The 25,066-nt window shown below is 45.5% G+C and overlaps 1 protein-coding gene across 3 annotated transcripts in view; it reads right to left on the reverse strand.

The window, feature by feature from the left end:
* ANO2 (anoctamin 2) overlaps nucleotides 1–25,066 on the reverse strand; it is a 349,050-nt gene that overhangs the window by 74,996 nt on the left and 248,988 nt on the right. For all 3 annotated transcript variants that reach the window (XM_058655873.1, XM_058655872.1, XM_058655871.1), the window contains 4 exons: nucleotides 24,802–24,947; nucleotides 9,190–9,342; nucleotides 8,804–8,856; nucleotides 6,755–6,936 (listed from right to left, as the gene is read on the reverse strand). In XM_058655873.1, coding sequence (XP_058511856.1) covers nucleotides 6,755–6,936; nucleotides 8,804–8,856; nucleotides 9,190–9,342; nucleotides 24,802–24,947 — 534 coding nt within the window. The remainder of the gene's footprint in view (nucleotides 1–6,754; nucleotides 6,937–8,803; nucleotides 8,857–9,189; nucleotides 9,343–24,801; nucleotides 24,948–25,066) is intronic.

The following is a 25,066-nucleotide window of genomic DNA, read 5'->3' on the forward strand; positions in this document are numbered from 1 at the left end:
ACTAGCTTGTTTTGTACCCATTCACATTTTTTTTCTGAGTCTGAAAAACTGACAATATCTACTGTCAGAACTATGGCCCTTGATGGAACTATTTTCTCTGTGGAATGCAACAAGTTATGCAAGGCTTGTTGCCATCCAAACAAACCCAGGACTGGAGGAAGAGGTGTTAGGGCCACCACTCGATGATTGTGTGGCTGCTGAGGAAGGCAGGGCAAAGAGGGGCTGGGAAAGGCAACAATCGGATGCCGAATGCTCAAGATTGTGCCTATCCCTGCGTCAAGGGCTTTTACCTTTTTCCACAACAGTGCTGGGCAGGCACTATGACCCTCATACAGCCCAGGAGGAACCAGTAGTTTAGAGAAGTTCAACTTTCTGGCCAGGGAGAGGTGATACCCAGGTAAGAATGTGCATCTGACTGGATTCAGACTTCTCTCAGTGGTCCCAGAGCAAGCACCTCCCCAACAGCTGCAGTTGGGATGGGAGGGATTTACAAACAGGAGATCTTTGGTCCTTTCCCCTGAGCTGAAACAACCAGCTGCTTTGAAAGATCTGCGTAAAATCACAGATCCAAGAAGCCATGAGAGAAGAAGGGAAACAGAAACAAGAGGGAAAGAGAGTGCACATACAGAGGTAGAAAAGGGCACAGCGAAAGAGTCGGTCAGAGAAAGAGACCGACGGAGAGGTGGATGCTGAGCCTCCAGTGAGGGTTTGGCAAGAGGCCAGGAGCTGCCCCTTTCCCACTAGGATCCCTGCACTCCCCAACCCCCACCCAGCCCCAGCCCTCTTCCAACAGCTGATCACAGCTGTCACAAGCTGGGTTCAACACTGGATGAAAAGCGAAGCTGACTGCAACCCAACAGAGCACCACGGGATTCATCAACTCCACGCATGGCTGTAGACACAAACTCGGCCAGCTCCAGACAGTCCTAGCTCATGGGAGCAGGGGAGACTGTAGACAAATGTATAAGGACACATTAGGGGTGGGAAAAGACCAAACCCACTTACCTTCCTGTAGCCCCCGGAAAGAATCCCATGGCAGACAGCAAATTAGCCTACTCCTCCAGAGAAGGTGTGCTACCCAAGTGCATGCGCACACACACACACACACACACACACACACACACACACTATTGGTATGGGGGTACTCTTCCCCAGGTTCAAGCCAGTCTGTCCTGCAGCCATGAATATATACACTTCTCTTGCTGTCTAGCTCCATCTATAAAGAAACAGCTGCTCGCTGACCTTGGTCTAAGAGCCACTGCTCGCCCTACTTGTTTCCAGTCTGAAAAGAATCCATAAGTAATCTAATTCTGGTTCCACCTCTGCGCCTCACTCCCCCAGCTTTTGGAAATGCCACTTTGCTCTCCCCGAGTGTCCAGAACATGTTTTGAATCTAACAGGCACATCCATCTAAGCGAGTATCTGGCGACAGATGAACACACATATCTGTCCAGAGAGCTCGACTTGAAAATACCTCCACGCAGATGTGTCAGGAACTCGGAAGCAAGCCACACCACAGACAAGAACAATGGACAAGTTAATGAATTGTGCATCTGTTCCCATTTCTCTTTCCAAAGCTAGTTTTGTGAAAATGACGGTTGACGGGAGCAAATGGGGGAAAGCACTTCTTTGACAAGTTTTAGGGAAAATGGAAAGGAAAGATAATACTTATTAGCCATGATACTTTCTGAATACTTGTGTTTCACGCTGGTGCACACAGACATACAAATGTAACTGCTGAAGAAAAAAATTACACATCCTTGCAGTGCGTCATGCACTGACTTTTTTTCCATCCTGTTCTATTCTTTCCTCTCCTAATCTAGCCTTTCAAATGCTGATCATAATTCATTTAAGTGATTTCATGAGCCACTAATGAGGCACAATTCAGAATTTGCCAAGCACTGATTCTAACAAACCTCTGCCATAGGTCAATGACTGGCTGTTTACATTTCAACATAAGTTTGGATTTCATAACTTTTTGGAAAAAAAATTCTCCCTAGATCAGGCTTATCAAATGTTTTCATTAAGCAACCAGAAGACATTAACTAAACAAAGAGATAATTAGGTTGAAGAGTGGAAATGTTCACAGAAGACAGTGGTTAATGGACTTTATTGCTTCCGCCACTGTGATAATGGTCTGTGGTATTTGTTTTGTCTCCAAGCCGCAGAAGTTTTGCGTCTTGGGGTTGGCCAAGACTGTACGTCACCTCCCGCAACTTCATACTCTGTCCGTGTCTGAGTCATCCCCTTGTCTTGATGCCCCGGGTACTCTTCTACAAGACGAGCCCAAACCTTCCTAGATCACAGAGATGTTAGGAAAATGAAGTGTCCCTGTGAGAGGCTCAGCACACTACGCTGCTGCCCTTCTCTCTGTGTGCTAACAGCAGCTGGGGAACACAACCCTCGGGCCTGGGAGGACAGAGCCCCCCGATGGCCGCTCCCCATTTCTCCTGCGCTCCCACCATGTGCTGAGGCAGATTCAAAAGCATCAGCCGCTACAAGGGGCTTTGCTTGGGTGTCCAGGTCAATGGCATGACACAGGCAACCCTCGGGCCAGGAGGAGGAGGCCCCACCCAGTTCCATTCCTGTCAAACTCAAATGCCCTCCAAGACCACACCTATTCCCCTGGCTTGGAGGGCTTTGGTCGTTCTACGCCGCAGTGCTGGGTGAACCCCTTCATCTGGCCAACTCCTGACTGCTGATGGTGACTCCCAAAGGGAAGCAAGGATCTGGTTTGTGGGAGGATAGCTTCACAGACATTCCCAGATGCTACCCTCCTGTCCTTCCAACTCCTTGACTTGATGGCAGTCTCCCCATGAGCCTACTAATAATCACAGATGTTCAATAATGAAACAGGCAAGAGTGTGTACAAACTAACTCTCATGTGGAGCAGTGATGCCCACTGACTAATGAAGACTGAGTGGCTCCATCTCTGACTGTCCACTTTGCAGTCCACAGCATGGACCTGGCAGCATGTGTGGTCCGGGGCCAAGGGCACGGAAGGCATGCACATGCGCTCTCTACACCTCAATGGTGTGCAAGAATGCATGGTGTGCACGCTTAACCACAGAGGAAACCAGCAGGAAGACAAGACACGTGAAATGTAATCTCTGGAAGCTTCCACTCAACACAGACACAGTTGCTTCCCACGGAGAAAGTAACTGAGTGAAGGCTGAGAAGGGAGCCCTCTCTTTTCCATTGTTCTCTTTTTCTTATACACACATATGAATTGCTTTCCTAATAAACAAGATCACAGTCTCAAAAGAAGAATGTAACTGATAGCAATATCCAGTGCTTCTAACTCAAGTTTTGCAGGGAAAGAGGATGATGATAGTGTGAAATGGCATGGATTTTCACAGTAAGTTAAACTGGCACACACACAAATCAACACGCACAAATCAACATTTTGTGTTAGCTTTAAAATTACATGACAATGTTCCCTGCAAGAATGTTCTAACAGAAGCCCCTTGTCGTGGCTGTTTCCTTTGAATCCATCTCTTCGTGCTGAACAGCCATACTGCCTGAACTCAGTTTATGTGTGACCTAAAAAATAATAAGATCCCATGCATTCCAACTATTGTCAGACAAACCCTTGAGACAATAATGTGAGGGGCCACACATTCAAGTGATGTTCATGCAGATAGACTCCCCAGGGAATGGTCACCATTGGGCACTGCCCTGGTTCCTGCAGGTAAGATGGCAAGGACTGGACAAGGCTTAGTGCTGGAATAGTTACTGCTGGGTCTAGACAAATCAACATACTGTAAGTGTCATTCTATATCAACTCTTAAAAAAAAAAACAGGAAAGAATGCTCAGAAGTTCTTTATTGCAAAGCCCCATTTTTCCCCAATGTGAAAACCTAGAGGCAGAGTTGGAGGAGAGGCTCTTGGCTTAGATTTCTCCTCTCCCCTCTCCCCATTCTCACCTGTGGGGTAACAGAGACTGACATCGGTCACACTGCATCACGGCACAGAACCCCTGTGTGTGCTGGCCATCCACTGTCAGATGGACGGTTTTATGGCTTACAGAGGTTTTATTTCTATGCAATTCATGAGTACATGCATCCCTCAATCCCAAACAGTGGCATGCAAACATTTTGAAATAGCCCCGAAGGAAACAAATGTCATATTAATGTCGAACGTAATTACGATTCTTAAAGATTATTATGCCATCTAAGCAAGCGATGTTTAAGACTGCCTTCTGAGATGGGCCTTCAGCGAAGGGAAAACAAAATGTCCAGGCAATTAAAAACTAACGAGAACCATGTTCATCTAGAAGTTGATAAATGTCAGGAAAGGTAACACCCGGAAAAGCTGACTCCACCTCTGGTTTCAGCCGGAGCATAAGCAAGGCGACCATGGACTGGGAGGGAGTTCACCTCTGCACCAACTTGACAGGGGGCCTCAGAGTATGGAAGCAATTAGGCCCTGCACCAAATCCTTGCCAGAGTCTCCCAAGGATGCTGCTTCTGGGTGCTCAACACCCCTCAAACAGAGCCACTGGTTTGACCATGACCCCTGGTCAGTCCTTGCTCCCCTCCTGCCTAGCCAACTGCCAAGGCACCCTGCATCCTCCAGGACACAGTGACCCCTTGACCCCACATTCAACGGTGACTAATCGTGCCAGCAGACTGCTGTCACAGGACTGTGTGTACAGCAGCCCTGCCGAGGCAAGCGCCACTGCAAAAATGCTGGGAATGCATCTCAAACTCTCCAACAGGCAGCAGAAACTTGTCCCAACTTTTCCTGCTATTTTTAAGATACCTCCATTCCAGGCGAGGCGGGAGTTGGAGCCCGAGAAATCAGTTTTATTTGACCACATTTATTTCCAGAGGTCACTGAAAGCTAAGAATATGAAGGGTCATTGAGTTCCCAACACTATTTGCCAGAATATCAGGGAACACTGCATTTCCCACCATGGAAGCAGGAATACACTGGCCCAGGGACTGTGTGTAAAACTGCCCTGGTTCTCACAGTAGTGATCCAGCACAGTCCTATCCCCATACTGTTTCTGTTTCTGAGGTTAAAAAGTAAATTTCCCCCCTCTGCTCTGCTTCTGTTTATTTGTCCCTCCTTGGACAACAGGAAAGGGTTTTCTGTTTCTTAACTCCAATGACTCCTCCGATCACCCCTCTGAAAGTTTGATGTGCCTAAGAATCATCCACCTTAGATTTCTTATCATCATTACAAATGCAACAAGACTGAAAGAAAAGTTAGGATGTACACCATTGAGCAAGATTCTTAGAGCTTTCCCGTTACATCATTGGAAACACCATTTCCCTGCACTCTGACATGAGCTTAAAGGTTAGAGAGATCCTATCCCAAACTCGCCCTCTCTCCTACACCTGTTATCAACAGACTTGCATCATGCTCCATACGATAGTCCATCTTCTCCCTTTCTCTTGATTCCTTCTGCCACCTGGTCTATGCGCTGGGTATGAATGGCACATCAGTGCAGCGTTCTCTTGAGTTCTCCTACATCTAACCACCAGGTCAGCGTTCCTACACCTGCTCTGCACCCTCTCATTCCTTAACACCAAAAAGCCAGTGTCTTCCCACTGCATCATATTTAAATCACCAGGTCTGGTGCTGTGGTACATCATGTTAAGCCACCACCTGCAACACTGGCATTCCTTATTGAAGGACCAGTTCAAGTTCCACTGCTTTGTTTTGGATCCAGCTCCCTGATACTGCACCTGAGAAAGCAGTAAAAAAAATGTTGAAACATCTGGACTCCTACCATCCGTGTCAGAGATCCAGATGATGTTTTGGACATCTTGCTTCAACCTAGCAGAGCTCCAGCACTGCAGCCATTTGGTAGCCAAACAGCAGATGAAGACGTCTTTTTGCTCTGTATCGTTCTCTCTCTTTCTCCCTCTCTCTCATTCTCTGTGTGTCACTCTACTTTTCAAATAAATTAAAAACACTTAAAAAAATTCCTGAAGATATCAGAATTTCCCATTATGTACTTCAATCTATGTAAATTCAAATATGTTTGATCTTACATTCTTTCAGGAAGTTATACATATACGAGGTGTTTCAAAAAAAAACCGTGGAATATGTCTTTAATAATTTCAAGATTTATTTATTTGTAGTGGAAAGTCAGATTTACAGAGAGAAGGAGAGACAGAGAGAAAGATCTTCTGTCCACATTTGGCCGCAACAGTTAGGGCTGAGCCGATCCAAAGTCAGGAGCTTTTTATGGGTCTCCCGCATGGGTGCAGGGTCCCAAGAGCTTGGGCCCTTCTAGACTGCTTTCCCAGGCCACAGCAGGAAGCAGGATGGAAAACGGAGCAGCCGGGACATGAACCGGCAGCCATATGGGATGCCAGCACATGCAAGGCAAGGACTTGAGCCACTAGGTTACTGTTCTAGGCCTGCAGAACATGTTTTTGAAGGATAAACTTATTTTGGTGGGAAGCTCCCCAGAACGTTACACATCTCCCAGAAGCTCCTCCAGGAAGCCTACCTTGTCATTCTGGTTCCCAGACTCTCTGTGCATACTCCAGTTTTCACTGTCTGATCTGCTATGTCCCATGCGTAAGCTTCTTTCTTTTTCAATCGCATCACAAACTATTTGACAGTGAAGACTGTGCTATATGATTTTTTGTCTTCTTCATAACAATACATATGTGTTGATTGACTAAAAATGATTCAATGTTGGGAGTGGAACAGGAGACTGGGAGCAAGGAGCATGTCATCTTTCAGAATCATCCAGAAAATTACTTGCCTCTATAGCTTCTCATGACTTTACCTGCAGAACTGAACCTCCTGGTCAAACTGTGAGTTTTCTGGTTGTGTTCCCTCCTTCAGCTGGCTGACGTTGAAAAAGGAGAGGGTGTGATTGACGAAGCCATGCAGGGTCCCATTGTGACTATAGGAGTACTGGTACACCAGGCGAGGGATAAAGTCGGATGTGACAGCAATGACAAAAGCCTGAGGGGGTGGAACCACAAACAGAGGATTGATCGGGATGGACACGGTCCAGATGACACAGAGCCAATCCAACTGAGTGGCTGTCCACGTGTAAGCTGTCCATTCAGAGCTGCTGCTCTGATTCACACACAAGCACATGCAGCACATACAGGGTCTTGTCCGACTCCCTGGGGCTGGCTTGCCTAGCTTTCCCATCCTTGATATATGGTAACAAATCCACCAGAGAGTAGCTGTGAGCATGAATGATGTTTGCAGCAGCTGAGGATGCTAAGTCGGTTTGGGTCATTTGGGGCTGGCAATTGAATCCACCTCTAAGACATTTGAAAATTAGCATTAGTGTTGGCCACGCCAAAATAGAGCACTGGATTAAATGGGCAGAGACACGCAGCATCTGCCCTGGAGATGATATAAGAAAGCCAGGAATACCAAAAACGTGATTGCATGGTAAGCTCAATTTGACCATTCTCTTGCAACACTTTTTAAGACACTGTGTAACAGAATTTTTTTTCATCTACTGTACTTAGGAAAAATAAGGCCTGGAGGGGGAAAGGAGTGGGTCCTTAGATGAAGCCACACACATCCCTCACAGCATCTGGTTTGTCTAAGTGCTCTATAAGTGTCCACAGAGCAAGCCACACTGCAACTGAATAACCGTGTTTGAGCAGGAGGTGCTTTCTGCAAGGAAAATCCTCCATCTTCTTGGCAGGTGTTTATACTGTATTCTGCACCAACAATTAAAGCCCTTTAAAAAACAGTTTGGAGATTGTTTTCTGAATGTATACAGGACTGTGGATGGCCTTAACTATACAAGAGAATGAAAAACACACTTACAGTCATCACAGCTACAATTTGTCGAGCACTTGTTTTCTATCTGTTTGTCAGCCTGTTTAAGTTCCAGAATGGAAGCTTTGAGCACAATGGCTACCTCCCATTTTATAGATAAGTAAACAAACCTTGGAGTAGCCAGGGAGGTAAAACTTCATGTCATTCTTTTCTCTAGAGGGAAAGCAGTTCCTCCCCAGGGCCTCTTTGTTAGTAGACACAATCACTGCTCTGTCTTCCAAACTGCACAGTGTTCCTAAGAGTCAAGGTGTGCATTTCCTACTTGAAATAGTCACAGTGCAGCAGGCTGGTTTGCTCTGCCTCTCCTGCCCCGTCTCTGTGTGTTCTCAGTAGCGAATAAATGCCAAAGCTGGAATCCATGCTTCTCTCGCAAGGGAAGGTGGATGATGGCTGTCTTTGTGTGCACCGAACTGGCTGATAGCTTCTTGGGAGATGGAACAGGAGGGTCTGCCTGGCTGTGATCCATCCAGAATGCAAAAGACTGCTGTTGGCTAGGACCCAACGGGATTTCCTCTGCCACGTGGACATGTGTGGCAAGGCAGTTAAGAGGTCACTACAGGTAGGCCCCTTCTGCTTCCGTGTCCTGTCTTAACCTTCACAGTGTCCAAGTCCTTGGGATAATTAAGACTTTGTATTGACAATCCAAAGGAGCCGTAATTAGGAATCACAGCCTGGCAATGTTCCAGGTATTGTTTAAGTCAGGAGTAGAAGCAGAAAGGAAAAAGATGGATAGATACGTAAAATTCTTTCCTCATTATTCTTGGCTCTAAGGAAAGATCTGATTTTCTTAAGGCCAAGGTATGCAATCTGATGGATAATTATCTTCCTTTTCCTTGATGAAATTAAAAATAAAATTGCACAGCTCTGGTGAGAGCCTGCTGTTACCAGGCATGTGGGCGCTATGAACCAGAGGGCTGTCTCGAGTCAAGCTCCAAATGGAAAAGGGTGGGAGAGAACCAGAGTTAGCTCTCTGCTTCTCTATAAGCCTCCCCACTAAGCACTGGGATACACTGTGAGCACTTACGTTGATGATAACAGAGAACTTGCCGATTCCAGAAAGAATGTCAAACCAAATTCCTGTAAGACAGAAAGCAGAGCATCTGACTTGCTTCCATGCTCGGCCCGTATGACAGCACTGTAGCTCAGGATGATGTTTGGCAGGTAAGTTATGAGGCACCTAGGATGGTCACAGGTGCCTGCCCACCACGTGGAAGCCCAATGGAACAAGCAGGGTACATAATAGGGCCTCAGTAGACCCAGGCACATGAGGACAGGCAGCTCATAGGAGAAAAGAAGCATGTGTTAGCCCCTGCCCTTTTGATACCCTTGAACGTGGTGGGAGGAGGTTGAGTGTAGGATGAAGGGATGGAAGGACATAGAGCTGCCATGGTCCCTTAATGGGGCACATACCAATATCTTTGGTTCTCACAGCATCTGGTCGTCTCAGCTCCGTCACAAACTTCTTTGCATCAAGCCGTACTTCGATGACATTGTTGAGCAGGGCAAAAACAGGTGCCAGAGGAAAGGAAGCCACAAAGAGGGTAACGAAACCAAACTGGATGACTAGGAGAGAGGACAGCAGGAGAGATTTCAGTGGGGAGAAGTAGAAGTTAGATACAATCTGCTTCATAGCTCCAGCTGCGGTCCTTCCGCATTGAGATCTCTTGATCTCCTTTTTCCTCCTGCAACACACGAAGGCATACATATTTCTCCCTCAGTACCTGTAGGTCTACTGACCAATGCCATTACTTGGGAACAGAGTGTAGGCATGTTAAGGAGAAATGGGAAAAGGAAAAAAAAATCTTGCCTCTTTCCATTAGCATTTACCTCTAGGCATTAACCCTATTTATCTAACTCATAGGCTGGCAAGCTTTTGTGTAAATGGCCAAACAGTCAATGTTTTGGGATTTTCAGGCCATATGGTCTTGTCACAACAACTCACCTCTGCCATTGCAGAGTGAAAGCAGCTGTAGGCAACACATAAACACAAGGGCTTGGCTGCGTCCCAATAAAACGTTATTTACAAAAGCAGTAAATAAAGAGAGCTGGAGTTGACCCACTGGCCATCATTGACCAAGCCTTGACGTAACTTTGAAAAGTCACCTCCCAAATGTGGACTGTTTGCCCCCATCTATAGGCAGTTTCTTTGTTTAGAAAACCTAAGCCTTCATCACACATTTATGGAGAGTTCGCTAAATGTCAGGCACTGTGCCAAGTGTTTCAGGAGGTAAAGGTCTGGCCCTGCCTTCAAGGAGGTGGAGCAGGGCTTGGGGAAGTGCACTCAGAGATGCATGCCAAGGTTTCCTGCCTGCAAGAGACAAGGGAAGGAGACACGTGTCAGTCACAGAGTCAAGGCTCATGCCTGCTCAGGATGAGGCCCAAGGGGCTCTTGATTGAGTCCTGGAAGATGAGCCCATGGTTGCCAGGAAACACTAAAGGCAGCAAGCATCTTGAGTCATGAACACAACATGAGCAAAGGCATGCAGGCAACTCATGCCAACCAGATGGCAGGAAGAAGGTCCTGCCTGGACCATTGCAACTGCTTCTTCTTGGGTTTCCTTGCCACCAGATTTGCCTGGCTCCTACTGTCCACATGGCATGCACCCCTTGGGATCTGATCCTGTCATCTCTTACTCGCAAATATTCCTGTGGGGCTGAATGGAATCCACATTTCGTATTCGGGCACTTTGCACTCCACTTCCATAACTGGATGTGCTTGCTGATCTAAGCCCCTGTCACTATCCACACTGATTGCCCACAGTGCCATGATACCCCTTCCTTAGACAAGCGTATAGAATCCTCAAAGAATGAAAAGCCAGACTCAGACTGGAAAAACAAAAACACCATTTTTACAAGGGGATAAGCCTAACTCAATAGAAGTAACAAGAAAGAGAATATGTCCTTGAGCAGTTTGCTCCTATACATAGTCATGGGTCATGGCTCTTACAAACCTAACCATATCCACCGCCATTGCCCTTGATGAGTTCTTGGCAGTCCTGGGAGGTGCCAGCCAGTGGAAGACACTTGGATCAGAAGGCATGGATTTGTCAAGTATAGCATTTAGATCATTGGCCTTGCTAGCTGGCTAGCTAATATGGATTATTAGGGAGACAGACATGGAGCAATCTTTAAAAACAAGTGCTGGGAGCCAATCCACAGTGCAGGAATCTCTTGCATTTTTTAAATGAAGCCTTGCTCAAAAACTCACTTTGGAGTCAGGAGTAGAGGTTAAGGACAGAGGGGGAAGCAAGGAAGAGGAATGAACAATGAAAGCAAAATAGTATTCTAGTTTCCTCAAACCTGTAAAATGCATATGTGAACAGATAGAGGTCTATATAGATATGTTCTTTAGTGTTCTACACTGGTCTTCTTGAGATGAACTCAGTTCTACAGAACAAATGCTTCTATCCCAAATGCCTTCCCCCAGCAGAACTTGGTAAACTCTCAAAAGCCTCAGCAAGGGTTTAGGAAGAGGAGTAATGGGGAGGACTTTTGGGTGATTGCAAACACATAAAGCATGCTCTTGCTGCAGTCATGCAAAAGGCACTCAGAACTGCAATGTCCTCCCAGGATCATAAGGAAAATGGAATTTTCCACTTGTTCCTTTCTTTTACTTAGAAACTCAAGAAGCAGACTTCAGTTCAATCCTCTACGGTTGCCCTATCAGTTTGCTTTTCCACCTTCACAAATTCTCCAGAGACACGTGCTCTATGGTGGCCCTACTGTCAATTAAACCACCGTCCAGTACTGCCTTCATGCTGTCTGATGACTCCAATCAATAACACAGAACTCATAACAAAATAGCTTGTCTCCTTCCCTTGTCATATAACTGTGTGATCACCACTGGACAGCCTCAAGGGAGTGGGTTGAGTCAACACCGATGACATTGGACCTGGTGTAACAAGACATTCCTGCCTCCTCCTCTGATGGGAGTCCAGGCAACTCTGGACCAAGAAAAACTTCTTTGTGTGTAGGTGTTGCCTACTCAGACTGGATACCATAAGCCCTTCTAGAATTCAATTCAAAGAAGCAGAAAAAAAATAAAAAGCTTTGTTTTGTCTTGGGGAGGAAGAGAACAGGGGAAGAACACTATAAAACCATATCCCTCTAGCATGCAACTGCCAAACTCAAGTCTGGCTCTTTGCAGTCAAAGATCAGAAACACTGTATCAGATGGAAGGCCTTCTGGGTTCACTTCAGGGGACATAATGATACCAGCCTTCACTGAGCTCTGTTTCCAAAAACAGCAAAGTTCCCATTGGAATCAGAGTAGCACCGGAAATACTCAGTGCACTGTGTAATAGAAGCCAGCCTGCCTTGACCAAGAACATATTAAACTGGCCAAGCCAATTAGGGAGGAATCTGTAAGTTGATTGTCAACTAAATCTTTACAAAACCCACTGTAAAGAACTTCCTCCAGAAATGCTGATTTGGAAGCACAAAGACTAGAAACGCTCACAGGTACCCCCACCCATCTCTGGCGCTGGTGTTTCCCTCCCCTCAGTTCAGCAGCTAAGAATCTTGCAAAATATCCACCAGTTCTGTGCTGCTTAATGCTGGAGACAATTAAAATCACAGTGATTACCTGGGCTTAGGTTAAACTAACAAGGAGAAGAGGGGTTAAACTAAACAAGATGACATCCTGCAAGGACATACCAAGACAATATGCTTAAAAACTAGAAACAGTATAACAGAACAGACTGGAAAGTCGGATGGATGGAGAGAGATCTTGATGGAATACAGTATCTCATTTCACATTCCTTTATTTAATTTTCTCAATGAAAATGTCTACCCTTCCATGTGCACACATACAACCCCAGACCCTTGACATTTTCCAGGCTTTTCCTCCCTGCCCAAGTCCTGTGCTAATGACTAATATTTTAGCTCATATGCTGGAGATCAACTCTGCCTCCTTCCCAGCTATTCCAAAACCATTTTTACTTCTTCAGCATACTATGTGTTCTACTCTTCACCTTTCAGGATCTCTATGAAGACCTTCCCCATTCCAATCCCCCATCACCTCACCCAGGCAGAACTGAGTACCATAAGTATTTCTGTACTGTAATCCCATTGTGCCTCACACACGTCATTATGTTTATTTGACTTGTTACCTGGATGATAAGCCTCTCGAAAGCAGGACCCAGATTTGACTCTCTTTGGGGTCTTCACCATCATTTAAAGGCTTTTGTTTCATATATATGAGCTTATTTCATCAGTTGTGACAAAGAGGAAAGAAGACAAAATATGTGAATTGAAAGCATCCCACTTAGTGATGGGTGAAAAGAGATGGAGAAATCAAATGTGAATACCTCAACATTGCAATTCTCCTTGCTAGAATTTGCATAAAACCCTTGGAAGGAAGTTGTAATAAAAACAGTGAGGAGAGTACGATTTAAATGAAAGTTATTCAAACTGTATTATTCATTTATTTATCTGAAATAGAGAGAGGGCAAGAGAGTTTCTGCTGGTTCACTCTCCAGATGGCTACAACATCCAGGGCTGTGAGATTAGGCCAAAGGCAGGAGCCGGAACGCCAATGGAACCTCCTCCACAAATGGCAGACACTTAAGTACTTGAACCATCACTTGCTGTGTCTCGGAAGCAGAGTAGCCAGAACTCAAGCCAGCAATTTATCGGATATGGGCATCACAAGCAATGCCTACATAGACTGTGACACGATGTCCATAACAACTTTGTGTTGTCTTTAACTTTCTATAGTTCAGTAAAAGCAACACAGTTTGCTTCAAGGGACTGAAAACTGGGAGCTTAAGTATCCATCCCCTTCCTTTCCTCTCCTCCCCTTGCTGCCCGGACCCCTTTGGAGCAAGGGAATAGCTGAGAGAGGCATGGGTGTGGGTTTGTCTTCTCAGGGGGTGGTTCCTAAAAAGAGTCAGCTAGAAACAGCCCTTTAACATAAACACTCTTGTGAAAGCACAGCAGGGGAAGGTCATCACTGTTTATTTCACCAGCTTGTATTTCAAGGCCGTGCCCAGTGATCCCTTTCTCATATGAGCAGAGGGAAACCAACTGCACTTGACACCAGGGCATCTTGTGTGGAAGAATCCCAAGTGTTGATTGCCCAGGCAAATAAAAGAGGCAATGAGAAGGAAGGGCATTCAGATAGTTTCCAGTGTGAGTCTGTGTTGCCTGAGAAAATAGCAGAAGGCTTCAAAGAAACTTGAGTTCTTATGGTCCATCCGTCACAAGCACTTGTTGACGACATTCCATAGAGTGGACCACACTCATGACTAGATGAGTTGTGCTGTAGCTCAAACATGTTCCCCTTAAATACATGTGTTGGAAACTAAATCCCCAAAGCAACACTGTTGAGAGGTGAGACCTACAAGAGCTACCAGATTAATGTGGCTTTCATAGCTGCAGGGTACTTACAATGAGAATGAGCTTGTTATCAGGGCAGGGCCGCCCCACTCTATGACCATCCTGTGCTTTCATCAGGGTTTGGTGCAATGTGAAGGCCCTCATCAGAAGCTAGTGCCATGCTCCTGAACCTCCTGGTCCTCACAAGTGTGAGCCAAATAAATCCCTACTGTTTATAAATGACTCGGTCCCAGGTATTCCATTATAGCAACAGACTTAGACAAGCAGTGGCCTGTGTCATCCTTCCCAGAACTCTGAGTATGTGGTGGGGAAGATCAACGTGTAAACACGCCTTGACAGCATCGTGAAATTACAACAATGAACAGCAGCATGAACAGAATGCTGTGAAGTCCCAAGCAGGAATAATGGGCCCTCGCCAGCATCTCTGTGTTGGCTTCACAGAATTCAGAAGCAATGGCCTTGAAGGGTCAATAAATGGTTTGCTACGTGGTTGGTAAACAAAATCTTTCCTGAAAATCCACCGATCCAAATTTCCAATTGATTTAGGAAATAAAGACAATAAGTGGAATTCCCTTTCAATCTGCTTGGAGTCAGCCGGGGCTTATAAAATGGATCAGGCTTGATTCGGAAATCCTGAGAAGTCATAACAGGAAGGGACAGGCTTGAAATAATAGCTCAAGTGCTAACAGTTTACTGCATGTAAAGCAGTGCAACTCAGGGACAGATGAGAAACACACATTTGTCTCCGATTTTTCTTCTTTTTTTGTCCCCCTGCCCCATCTTTTCCAGTCTTGTAGCAAAATTAGTAAGAATGGAATTGGTGAGACCTATGGATTTCTGTCTTAGGAACAGGCTGGTCAATTTCCAGCAAATGCCTATTGAATGAACAAATGAATGGGCTTTCTCATTCTTGTTTATCCACCTGCAAGATAGCAGTGGGAAGGCCAGTGGGTCATACATTCTTCCTCCCACTCACCCATTGGAGTTGTGGTAACGCAGTGCGTGAGGGAGACTAAACGAGTCATGATGGAGAGACGTTCCCCAGCAACGAGTCATCACGGCAGACTTCTGTTTGCTTTATTCCCTTCCTTCTACCTCTTCCCAAAGGGTTGTGAAAAAAGACAACAAAAAATGGGCTTATGGAACTTTAGGAAGAGAGAAACATTCATAATGAGTACAAATCTGTAAGCCAAAAATTAATCTACAAACTCTGGGGACCTACATACAGGTCAGTTCAACCTGAGCTGAATTCCTAGTTGATAGAGCAAGAAAAGAAATGGGGAAATAGTGTAGTTCTTTGTAAGTCTAAAATGAAAAGGCTGCCTTCCATCCATCCATTCACTGTTACTGTCTCGGCACAAGGCTCCTTTTGTCTAGGCTTCTATGGAACCCTGAGAGCTGCACTACCAAGACATAGTCTTGACTTTTCACTTAACCATGTTTGGGAAGAGGGACTCCCAAGTACAAAGCAAAACTCATATGATGAAAAGAAACTATACGTGAGTTTCAATGATTTTGCACCCAGAGAGATGTTCTCATGAGTTTTTATTAATTTGAAAGACTTAGAGACACTGAAGGAGAAACAGATCTTCTACCCACTTGCTGACCTCCCACAAGCTCTTAAAAGCTGGAATTGGTTTTTTGGGTCCTTGGTTTTAAGACGACAAAGAAAGCACCTTGCTTGCTGCACTAACCGTGCTCCACAGGTGCCCAAGGATAAGATCATCAGAAAGGTTGTCATTCAAAACACAGTGCAGGCCACTGTCATCAGCAACAGCTCCAAAGCACAGGGCTCCTATTGCCCATGAGTCCCCGAAGAGATACGTGAGGCTACATCACTGTATGAGCCACATCATCATTCACAAGCCAAGGTGGTCAGTAATTGATCTCATGAAGCCTGCAATGACCGAACAGCACTACCTGGATTTAGGCCCTGCTGGTGCTGCACCACAGCCTGTACCAAAGCCCAGGCAAGTGTGGAAAAACAAAGTGGGGATTTATGTTTAAATAAAGAAGAGTTGAGACTGGGTCTAATTAATGCTAGGAGCCCAGAACCCAACCCAAGTTTCTCACATGGATGGCAGGGACCCAAATACAAAACATCACTTGGTGCCCCCACTCCTCCAAGATGCTCGTGAAAAGGAAGGAGAATCGGGAGCAAAGCCTGGAACCTGAATTAGGCATTCTGCTGTGAGATGTGAGTATCTCAATTGGCATCCTAACTGCTGTACCACGTGTCTGCCCCTGAATTAGCTTTTAGTTGTACTTTTCCATAAACTGGTTGAAGTGCCCTCAGACTGACCATTCCAAGCAACATATGCCTCGGAAACAAAGGGAGGAACATGGCCTGGGATTCCCTTTTCTCAGAAGAACTGGAGCAAGACTCTGGACATTGCCTGAACTGTGTTTATACAGCAGGTGGAGACAGTGGCAGGTACCTGAAGATCTAGTGGACTGACTCAGTTCCTATACACAGAGTGGGTCAAGAAGGGAATTTTCTGGTTTTGTAAGCCATTGGCTTGTGGCACATGCACTTGGAACACTGTGCAACACAACTCCCGACTGACAACTTTGCAGAGTGTATGTCGCCTCATGACTACAGTCAGCCCCATTGGAAATCTGAAAATGATGCAGAGTCATCCATACTGCCAGAAACCAGTTAATAGAGGAATCCTGGGTGTAGTCTAAGTCATCTCTCCATCTGAAGCTTTAGTCCCTTCTACTCCTTTCTGTAGGGGCCACTTCTATCCTATCACTTCCAGGATAGGATCTTCAACACAAGCCAGATCCCCAAAGCCAGATCTTTACACTTTTTTTATTCTCAAATGTCGAGTCACTGAGACTCTGGAATATGTCTGTCCCAATGCATGGCCAAAAGAGTAATGAACTAACATGTGGGGCATTTTGCCTGAACTACCAGAATAATTTTCCAGGTCTGTAGGAGGACATTGTGACCGTAGAAGGTCAGTGAGCACAGGATTACAGTTGGTTGGATAATATTTGGAGGACAATAACCAAATGGCTACCTTAGGTATACCTTAGTGGATATCATTTGCATAAGAACAGTTGAGTGGAGAGTATGTATATGAGAACACCTGATGGAATATACAAGACAAAAGAGTTCCAAACAAGCATTGATGGTTTTGTTGATGAGCTCAATACTTCCTTCCTTATCCTGTATGGCCCTCAGTGTATAAAGTCTGATGCCACTAATAAACTACGGCTTTTGACCATCAGTCAGGGTCCACGTGTGTTATTATCGGCTCCGTGCACCAAGTCCATCGCTGCGGGACAGCGACACAGGTCCATCAGTATATATTGTTCTGGAAACCTACTCATAGGAGGACAGTATTTGCTAATTACAGGCAGGAATCTTCCCAATTGGAGGAGTGGGGGAGTCAGTTCCCATTAAATCAATACAGAAAAAATACCAGGATAACTTTGGTCAACAGTAACGTCTACAGAGCCCAGTCGGCACTGTGACTGTTTCTCATTGTAGGGAGACTTCTCTCTTCTTGTTCCAGTGAGCCGTGAGCACCTGCTTAGCCCAGGCCCTGGGTCTGTGTTGTGATGGAATCTGCCCCTTAAGGAGTTGCCAGCACCATTGATAGCACACCTCCTCCATGGACTTGGGGGTACAGCAAACCTTACTTAGCCAGATAAGTGTCAATACAACATCGCGAGATTCTTTGGGCACCTGGCTTGAGAGTCCCTACAGGATTCAACATGGGCCTGCATTTTCTGGCCAAACTCCGCTCTGTAGAAGAAGTCTAAGTGCTGCAACTGTGTGGCTAACTTAGCTTACAGCTCTGTTGGAGCAACTGAAGAATTTCCTCTCCTTGGGCCCCAGAGGAATACTCACAACTGGGCTGTGCGAGGCCTGTGGCCAAGGCTCTTTGAAGCCCCGTTTCAGGGTCAGGAGCAGTGATGATTAATGCCCTGGCCTGCTCTTGGGCCCACATTCTTTCTGCCCCTCAGAGATGGGGGTGGGGAGACCTTAAAGCAGGCTTCAGTAAGCTCTTCAGGAAAAGGTTTGATATTGGAGATTCCCTCGAAAGCTCCCTGCTCTCCAAATAGGTTTCTCAGCCTAATCCCTCACTCTCAGGTTTCCCTTTGTTTGGGGCCAGCCTGTCCCCACAGCCACTCCTGCCCAGAGGTAGCTGCCTCTCCCAGCACCCCTCCATCTTCCCTCCTACCTCACTGCCTTCCACTACCAGACCCTCTGGGCCCTGATTCCAGTTCAATTTAGAACAAGGTAAATACCATACATCTCTCCCCACTGAGGACCAGCCCTAGCTTTACAAAGGAGGGGGCTCAGCACACTTCCTGTCTGCATGGGTGGTCCAGGGCATTAGGGGAAGGAAGCTGACAGCTGAGAGCGGGGCCTGGGATCACCATGTCAGGCACACCAGAGGGAGTGGGCAGCTTTGGTTTCACAGCTCTCATTTTTGTTCCAAAGTCCAAGACAAGGGCCCTGCTACGATTGGAGAGGTCTAGGCAGTTTAGAAGGCAGGAGAGAAACTCACGCCATCCTAGCTCTCTATGAAAACCAAAGTTCCTAGAAGTCCTGATGAAATTCTCTCATGGAAGAATCAGGAAAGGGGCCCCAGCCTGTGTTCTGCTAATGAGTCACTGGGCTGAGCTTCAGTAGCACACTCCATCCCCCGAGTCTCTTGGCTTTCAGGAGCACAGCGCAGCTGGTGTCTAACATCTAGGTATTGGCTCTGGAAAGAACCTTGGGGCCACCGGTGCCAAGGTTTAAGCTCAAGGAGAAATGAGCTCAACACAGTGAGGATGGCAGGGATTCCATTTTACCTCATATTTCCAAAGGAGAATCAGGGCATTACTCATGGAACTTCCCCAGAATGTGAGCTGCATCATGGCAGGAAATGCTCACTGTCTGATGGAATTCCAAAAAATGTCAAGAAAGAAAAGTGAGGCATAGGGTGACAGTAGGATTTTCTCACAGCCCCCTCTGCTAGTTAGAGGCAGAGCTGGACTTTTTCCAAATCTCACCTGACTCCCCAGAGAATGGCAAGGAGAGATTTTGCTCATACTATCTTACCAGCGTTGCCATGGATGTGATCAAATGAGCCATGAGTAGAAAGGGATTTTTAGGTCAAAGACCAGGATGTACATCACTCAGAACAAAGCTGCACAAAGGTCTTAGTTATCCATGCAGTGTCAGAAGCCATTGTTATCAATGAGCTGTGTGGGGGTTTTTTTGTGTGTGTAATTGTTAAAATAATTTGTTTGCAATAGAGAGAGAGAACAGACATAGCTCTCATCCTGTTGATTCACTCTTCAAATGGTCCATGGCAGTGGTGATGCTGAAGCCAGGAGCCAGGAACTTCATCCAGGTCTGCCGTGGGGAGTAGTAGCAAGGACTTAAGCCACCCCCACTGTACACCAAGGTCTGCATGAGCAGAAAGCCGGAGCCAGGAGGTGGAGGCAGGTATTACGTGGAGATATTCCTGTGTGACAAGGCATCTTAACCACAATGCCAAATGCCCACCACCAACCAGATTTTGACATCTGCTGTGGACTTGGTCTTCTCTCCCACCTCACTTTTTCCCTGGACTGCCTTCTTGGAACAGCACAACAGTTCTCATTGCATCTTCTCTTACTACCCCCAGCTTACTTCCTGGAAGGGAGAGCATGCCTGATCTGGAGAGAGGAGGGGAATGAGTCATGGAAAGTGGGAGGAGCAGAAGAGAAGGCTGGGAAAGAGAAAGGAGGATCAGCAGCACTCCTGATGATACGGTCGCTGCATCAGCACCCCGTGAGAACTGGCTGCAGCTGAGCTACAACATGAGCCTGTTTCAGCCTAAATAAAGAAAAGGTGAAGACAGAAACACTGATAATTTCATGTATTCAATCATCCTTTACCTGTTGACCTAATGTGTTTTTGGTGTCCATCCTTGCAAGTAGCTAAGCATAGCAATTTGAGGGAATTACCCTCAGGAAATGAAGTTTTAGCAGGCCCCTCTATTTTAGAAAGCTATTTGTCCTATATCTTGTAGGGCACAGGACTAAAGTATTGAACAAGGGAGGTGAGGCAGAGGTGGGAGGGAACCCTTTACAGAGCAGCTGGCGCAGAGCTGGCTTTGGAACTGTGCAAGAGAAGATGCAGAGAATTCCAGAGCAAGAGGAACAGGAAGTCAGGCTTGAAACATGTGAGATATGCAGTGTGGGTAGGTCACAGTCCACAGGGTTCCTTGTGGCTAGACCACAGAGTGTCTGAGAGGACGCACAGCTCAGCAAATTTAAACGGGACATGAGGGTCTCAGTGAGAAGGGGAACCCTAAAGGTTTTTAAACAATGGATCAACTTCACACTTCAAGGGGAATGCACAAGGTGAGGAGAGATGCTGGTGGCTCCAAGTGGCCAGGTTGAGATGTAGCAGAAAAAGCACCAGGTGGGAGAGACTGAGGAAGAGGACTGGGAAGAGCTGGAAGACCACGCACACTCCAAGTGCGTGGGATGGGAGGCAGAAGGGGAGAGAAGAGGGAAGGAGCAGGGAAGGTGAGAGTTCTCGGCCCAGGGTTTGCAGGATGGCAAAGTGATTCACACACCATAGGATTTGGAAAGAAGTCAAAGCAACTTTAGGAAAAAAAAAAATTGACCCAGGCAGATCGATTTGAAAATGTTTCCTCTGAATGGATTCTCTCCCTGGCCCTTCTCTGCCTTGTCTGAAGCTCAGAACACGTCTGAGCTGATAACTGGGAGGTAAACCACTCTAGAGTTTGTTCCGTCCCTGTGGGTGGTTTCTGAACCCTCCATCTGCTGGGTGAGCAGGCCACAACAGGTGGAGAGGAAGGGGAGAAGGACAGTTCCCTCAAGTACATCTCTGAGCTGCAAAGTCTGAGACTCATCTAAGCAAGTATGATGAGATGGACTTTTCCTGCAAAAGTGAGGCTCCTTGTCACTATCAGCCCATCCGTCTTCACCAGCTGACCCAGACACCTGATGAGCCCTGGGTTTCCCACGGTGTTTTGTTTTTCTGAGTCTCCAGGGCCTGGCACCACTACTGCAGTGCTTAGGATGGGGGACAGCCAAGGCAAAGGTGTGCAACTGGAGTTGAAGTTAAAGCCACGTCTCAAGAGAGAATAATATGCCACTGTGTCCATGCCTACTGATGACTTGATCCCTGAAGGGAGGGAGTAAATTAGAACCAGCAGTGGCTTCTCTTTGAGGGAATTCTTGGTCATAAACATGCTCCCATGTAGGCTTTGCAAGATGAAAATTGCTGCCTATACAGAAATAAACATGTCCATGGTGAAGAGAGAGGCTGTTTTGCATTGAGTAAAAAGAAATGAAATCACTAGTTCTCTGTCACAAAGGAAGGGAAGCTAAAAGAAAGATCTCTCACTCAAGAGGTCTTATATTGGACTCTTGACGATATTTTGAGAACCACGCTGAGTGTTGTGAGTAAAGTGGAATAAGACCCAGTAGGCCCTGCCTCCAGAGACCTCACATGTTAGAAAGGATACAGAGAAAGTGAGAGAACCTGAGAATAGGGAAGTCATACAGTACTCCTCAGCAGGCAGAAAAGACAGTACCATCCAACTTTGCCATAGCAGTGGGAGATAGCCAGGCACACCAGGGTAAATGATATTTAAGTGGCATTAAAAGACAAACTTATTTTGTTGCCAAAAAAATTTGAAATCTGCGCATAGATGATATCGTCAGTAAGTCCCTAGAAGATGCATTTTATGAGAAAAAAAAGTATGCATGGATTTTAAAAGGTTTTCACACTAAACATACTTGTCTTTTAATTCCCTTTCCTATTGGCTGTTTGAAATACCCTGGGGCATAAATGGGCCTTTGAAGGGATTGCAAAATTAGAGTCAGCTCATAAGTGTCCTTGTGGGCTTCACTGGGAAGTGTGAACTTTCTCTTAAAAGTCAGCAGCATTAAATTATTTGAAAGCAGCAAAAGGAATAGGCTCTGGTTTGCATTCTAGAAAGGACATTCTAAAAAGTCAAAAGAAAGGCAGAAGAAGTGGGAAAGGAAGCTGGGAGACAAGTGAAGATGTATTTGTGATAAATTGAAGGTTAAATGGTGAGGGCTGAAATCGGAGGTCACTGCTCCTTAGGGTTTAATGGAGTCCATCTGCTAAAGAACAGATAGGTGAGATTCAATGCAACCATAATTCAGAAAGATGTAATCCACCAAACACAATGGTAGGACAGAGAGGCAAATGACAACTCTTCTAAGAGGCAAGGAGGGCTTGGCCCGAAGATCCCACAGGGGAAGCACTGTGTTAGCTAAGAATGAACCTGGAACAGGCAAATCACTGAGGTAGAATGCGACGTGCTGAGCGAGGAGACTGGGAGCCCCAGGCTTGGTGTTCGCAGATACCTCCTTCCTAGTCTATACTTCAGGAGACTGAATGATTCTGCATTTGGTGGAAAGAGATTTTTATACATTGCCTGTGACTAGAGAAATAAGTCTTGTTCTTTTCAGAACGCAATCTGGTAAAATGAAATCAAGAACCACACAATGACCTTAAGTTAGACCAACTAAATAGAACATGTGGGGACCGTATCTTGATGAAGTAATACTAAACAAGGAAAAGATGTTATACAAGATAGTGCATATGCATTAGAGCATGAAAATAGGGTGAAAACTACAATCCTTGGAAGGTAGGTAAATAGGTTAGAGACATTCATTATAGGGGCTATTATGCAGCTGTTCTTTTTGTACATTATGTGACAGTTTGAAAATATTTATTCAGATAATGCTAAGTGAAACAGGAAAAAATTGTAAGTATAATCATAAACTTATTTAACAAAAAGTCCTAAAAATGGCACCCAAATAATGCTGTGAATTTCACTTTTTATAATCTTGGTATGAATTTTTTCAAAGCCACCGAGTCTCCCAGTCATTAATAATATTAACAGTTTTCTCTCTTATTTCTCATAAGTATCCAAGTTTGAACACATAGTGGATATACAGCCAATGTCACAACAGATAACCAAACAGAGAACATTTCCCTTATTCTCCCTCTTCCTAGGACCTCAAGACACTAAGAAAAGCACTACTTGACCCTTCATAGTTGTCTATGTGCCAGGTACTGCTCTAAGCATTCTACCTACATGAATTTATTAAACTCAGCAATTGGAGTAGATACTGTTGTATCAAGATACATCAACGTTGACCTCTTACCTGAGGTCAGTCACAGAGCTCAGACTTGAACCAGGGAACATTGCTCAGGAATCTCTTAGCAAAGAAGCTTTCCAATAGCTGGCTGGACACACAAGCAGGCATGGAAAACTCACCCAGATAATGGGGTTACAGGTTAGAAACTGGGGCTGCAGGATGAAGATACAGATAGAGCTCCAACATGCCCCCTGGAACTCCCTCCCCCAGTGGAAGCCTCGACCTCTAGCTGTGTGTTCTTTATTTATGAGTGAGAAGACAGCAGATGGAGAAGGGTGTCTGAAATATGGCCAGTGACCTCTGTATAAATGACTGGATCAGCATCGGAAAGGGATTAGAGAAGCACTTAGCTGAATGTAAAAAGCGTAAGAGAGCAATGTGTCATTATCAACCACATCTTGCTATTTTCTTTGCCTATTTTTCCTGAAGCAAACATAACGACTTTTCTTCGCTGATGAATTGATTTAGGTGATAAACCTCAGGCTTTTTGTAGAGTTTTAGACAACCCAGGGCAAGAATAGATCTTTCACGGTCACCAAGCACTCCACCGCTATTATATATACATACACATATTTGTATAACAGAATAGGACACATATGCACTAGAAATAACGAGTCCAGTACCTGGTACATAGAGAGGTACTGGTGTCTCCCTATTAGAAGTGATTAACCAAAGAGGGCAGAAGTGATTCTGCAAATAAAATTAGATTCAGCTCTGAATTCGGTATTGGGTGATTCTGTTGTTGGATTCGATAAGATATTTTTCCACGATCTCTAGACTAAGCGTTTAGATGTCCTAGCTGAGCTCATGATTGTTGGCATATTATGCTTTCAACTCATGAATCCCAAGTCTTAGAAAGAGGCTTCCTCAACACCCACCCCCCAAAAAGGTCAAGATTATACTCCAGAGCCCTAGATTTTGAAGGCAGTGTGTCCAAATCAGGCCCCTTTCCCTAATGAAGAATTCCTGGTTTTGAAGCCACATCTGAAATGGTTACATTCTCTCAGCTTTTATAAACATGCACTCATACCTTCCATTTTTATCGAAAAACAACCAGAACCTGGTGACTAGTCACCTGCTCCTCACTTCCCACACAAAACATCCTCAGTATTTCTGCTGCCAAACTAGCTTCTTACCCAACCTTCCACAATCAGAATGGAACACATTCCTAGATTCCCCTGTCATGGAAACTGCACTCTGCACTTTCAGATTCCACTAGCGTTCACAGGGCTTCATTGGTGATAGAAGCCATGGAGAGGGTCATGAGAGACAGGTAAGAATGAGTGGCCCAAGGAGAAGAGGGTATCGTGGCGATCATCAACAAATGCAGGTTTTCTTTCAGGGCACTGATGCCACACCCACCTCAGGTGTAGGCTGCACTCCATGGAAATACTGAGTCACCGTGAAGTTCTTGATAGAGCAGATGCTGTCTCAACCATTTTCTCCAGCTTCCACTCCAGCCCCACAGACCCCTCACCTGAACCCATCCCCAGTGGAAGGAAAGCTTAGGGGCTCTTACTCATCTCCATGTACTCTGGGGTCAGTCCCGTGTAGGGTTCCAGGCTGTAGTCCAGGTCCCATTGTTCCGGATGTTTTGAATGGGCAGAGTCAGTTTCTCCAGGTTCGGTCTCATCTTTCAGTTTCCGAAACAGTTTCTTTAGTTTTCTGGACAAGAGGAAAAAGACCAGTTACTAAAAGCTTCTGAAGAACACAATTAGTTCTGAAGACAAAAAAAGTACAAATAATTAAGTTTTGACACCAAGGGTATCTATTAGATCTAAAGA

Source organism: Ochotona princeps, chromosome 27, assembly GCF_030435755.1.
Source record: "Ochotona princeps isolate mOchPri1 chromosome 27, mOchPri1.hap1, whole genome shotgun sequence".
Taxonomy (NCBI): Eukaryota; Metazoa; Chordata; class Mammalia; order Lagomorpha; family Ochotonidae; genus Ochotona; species Ochotona princeps.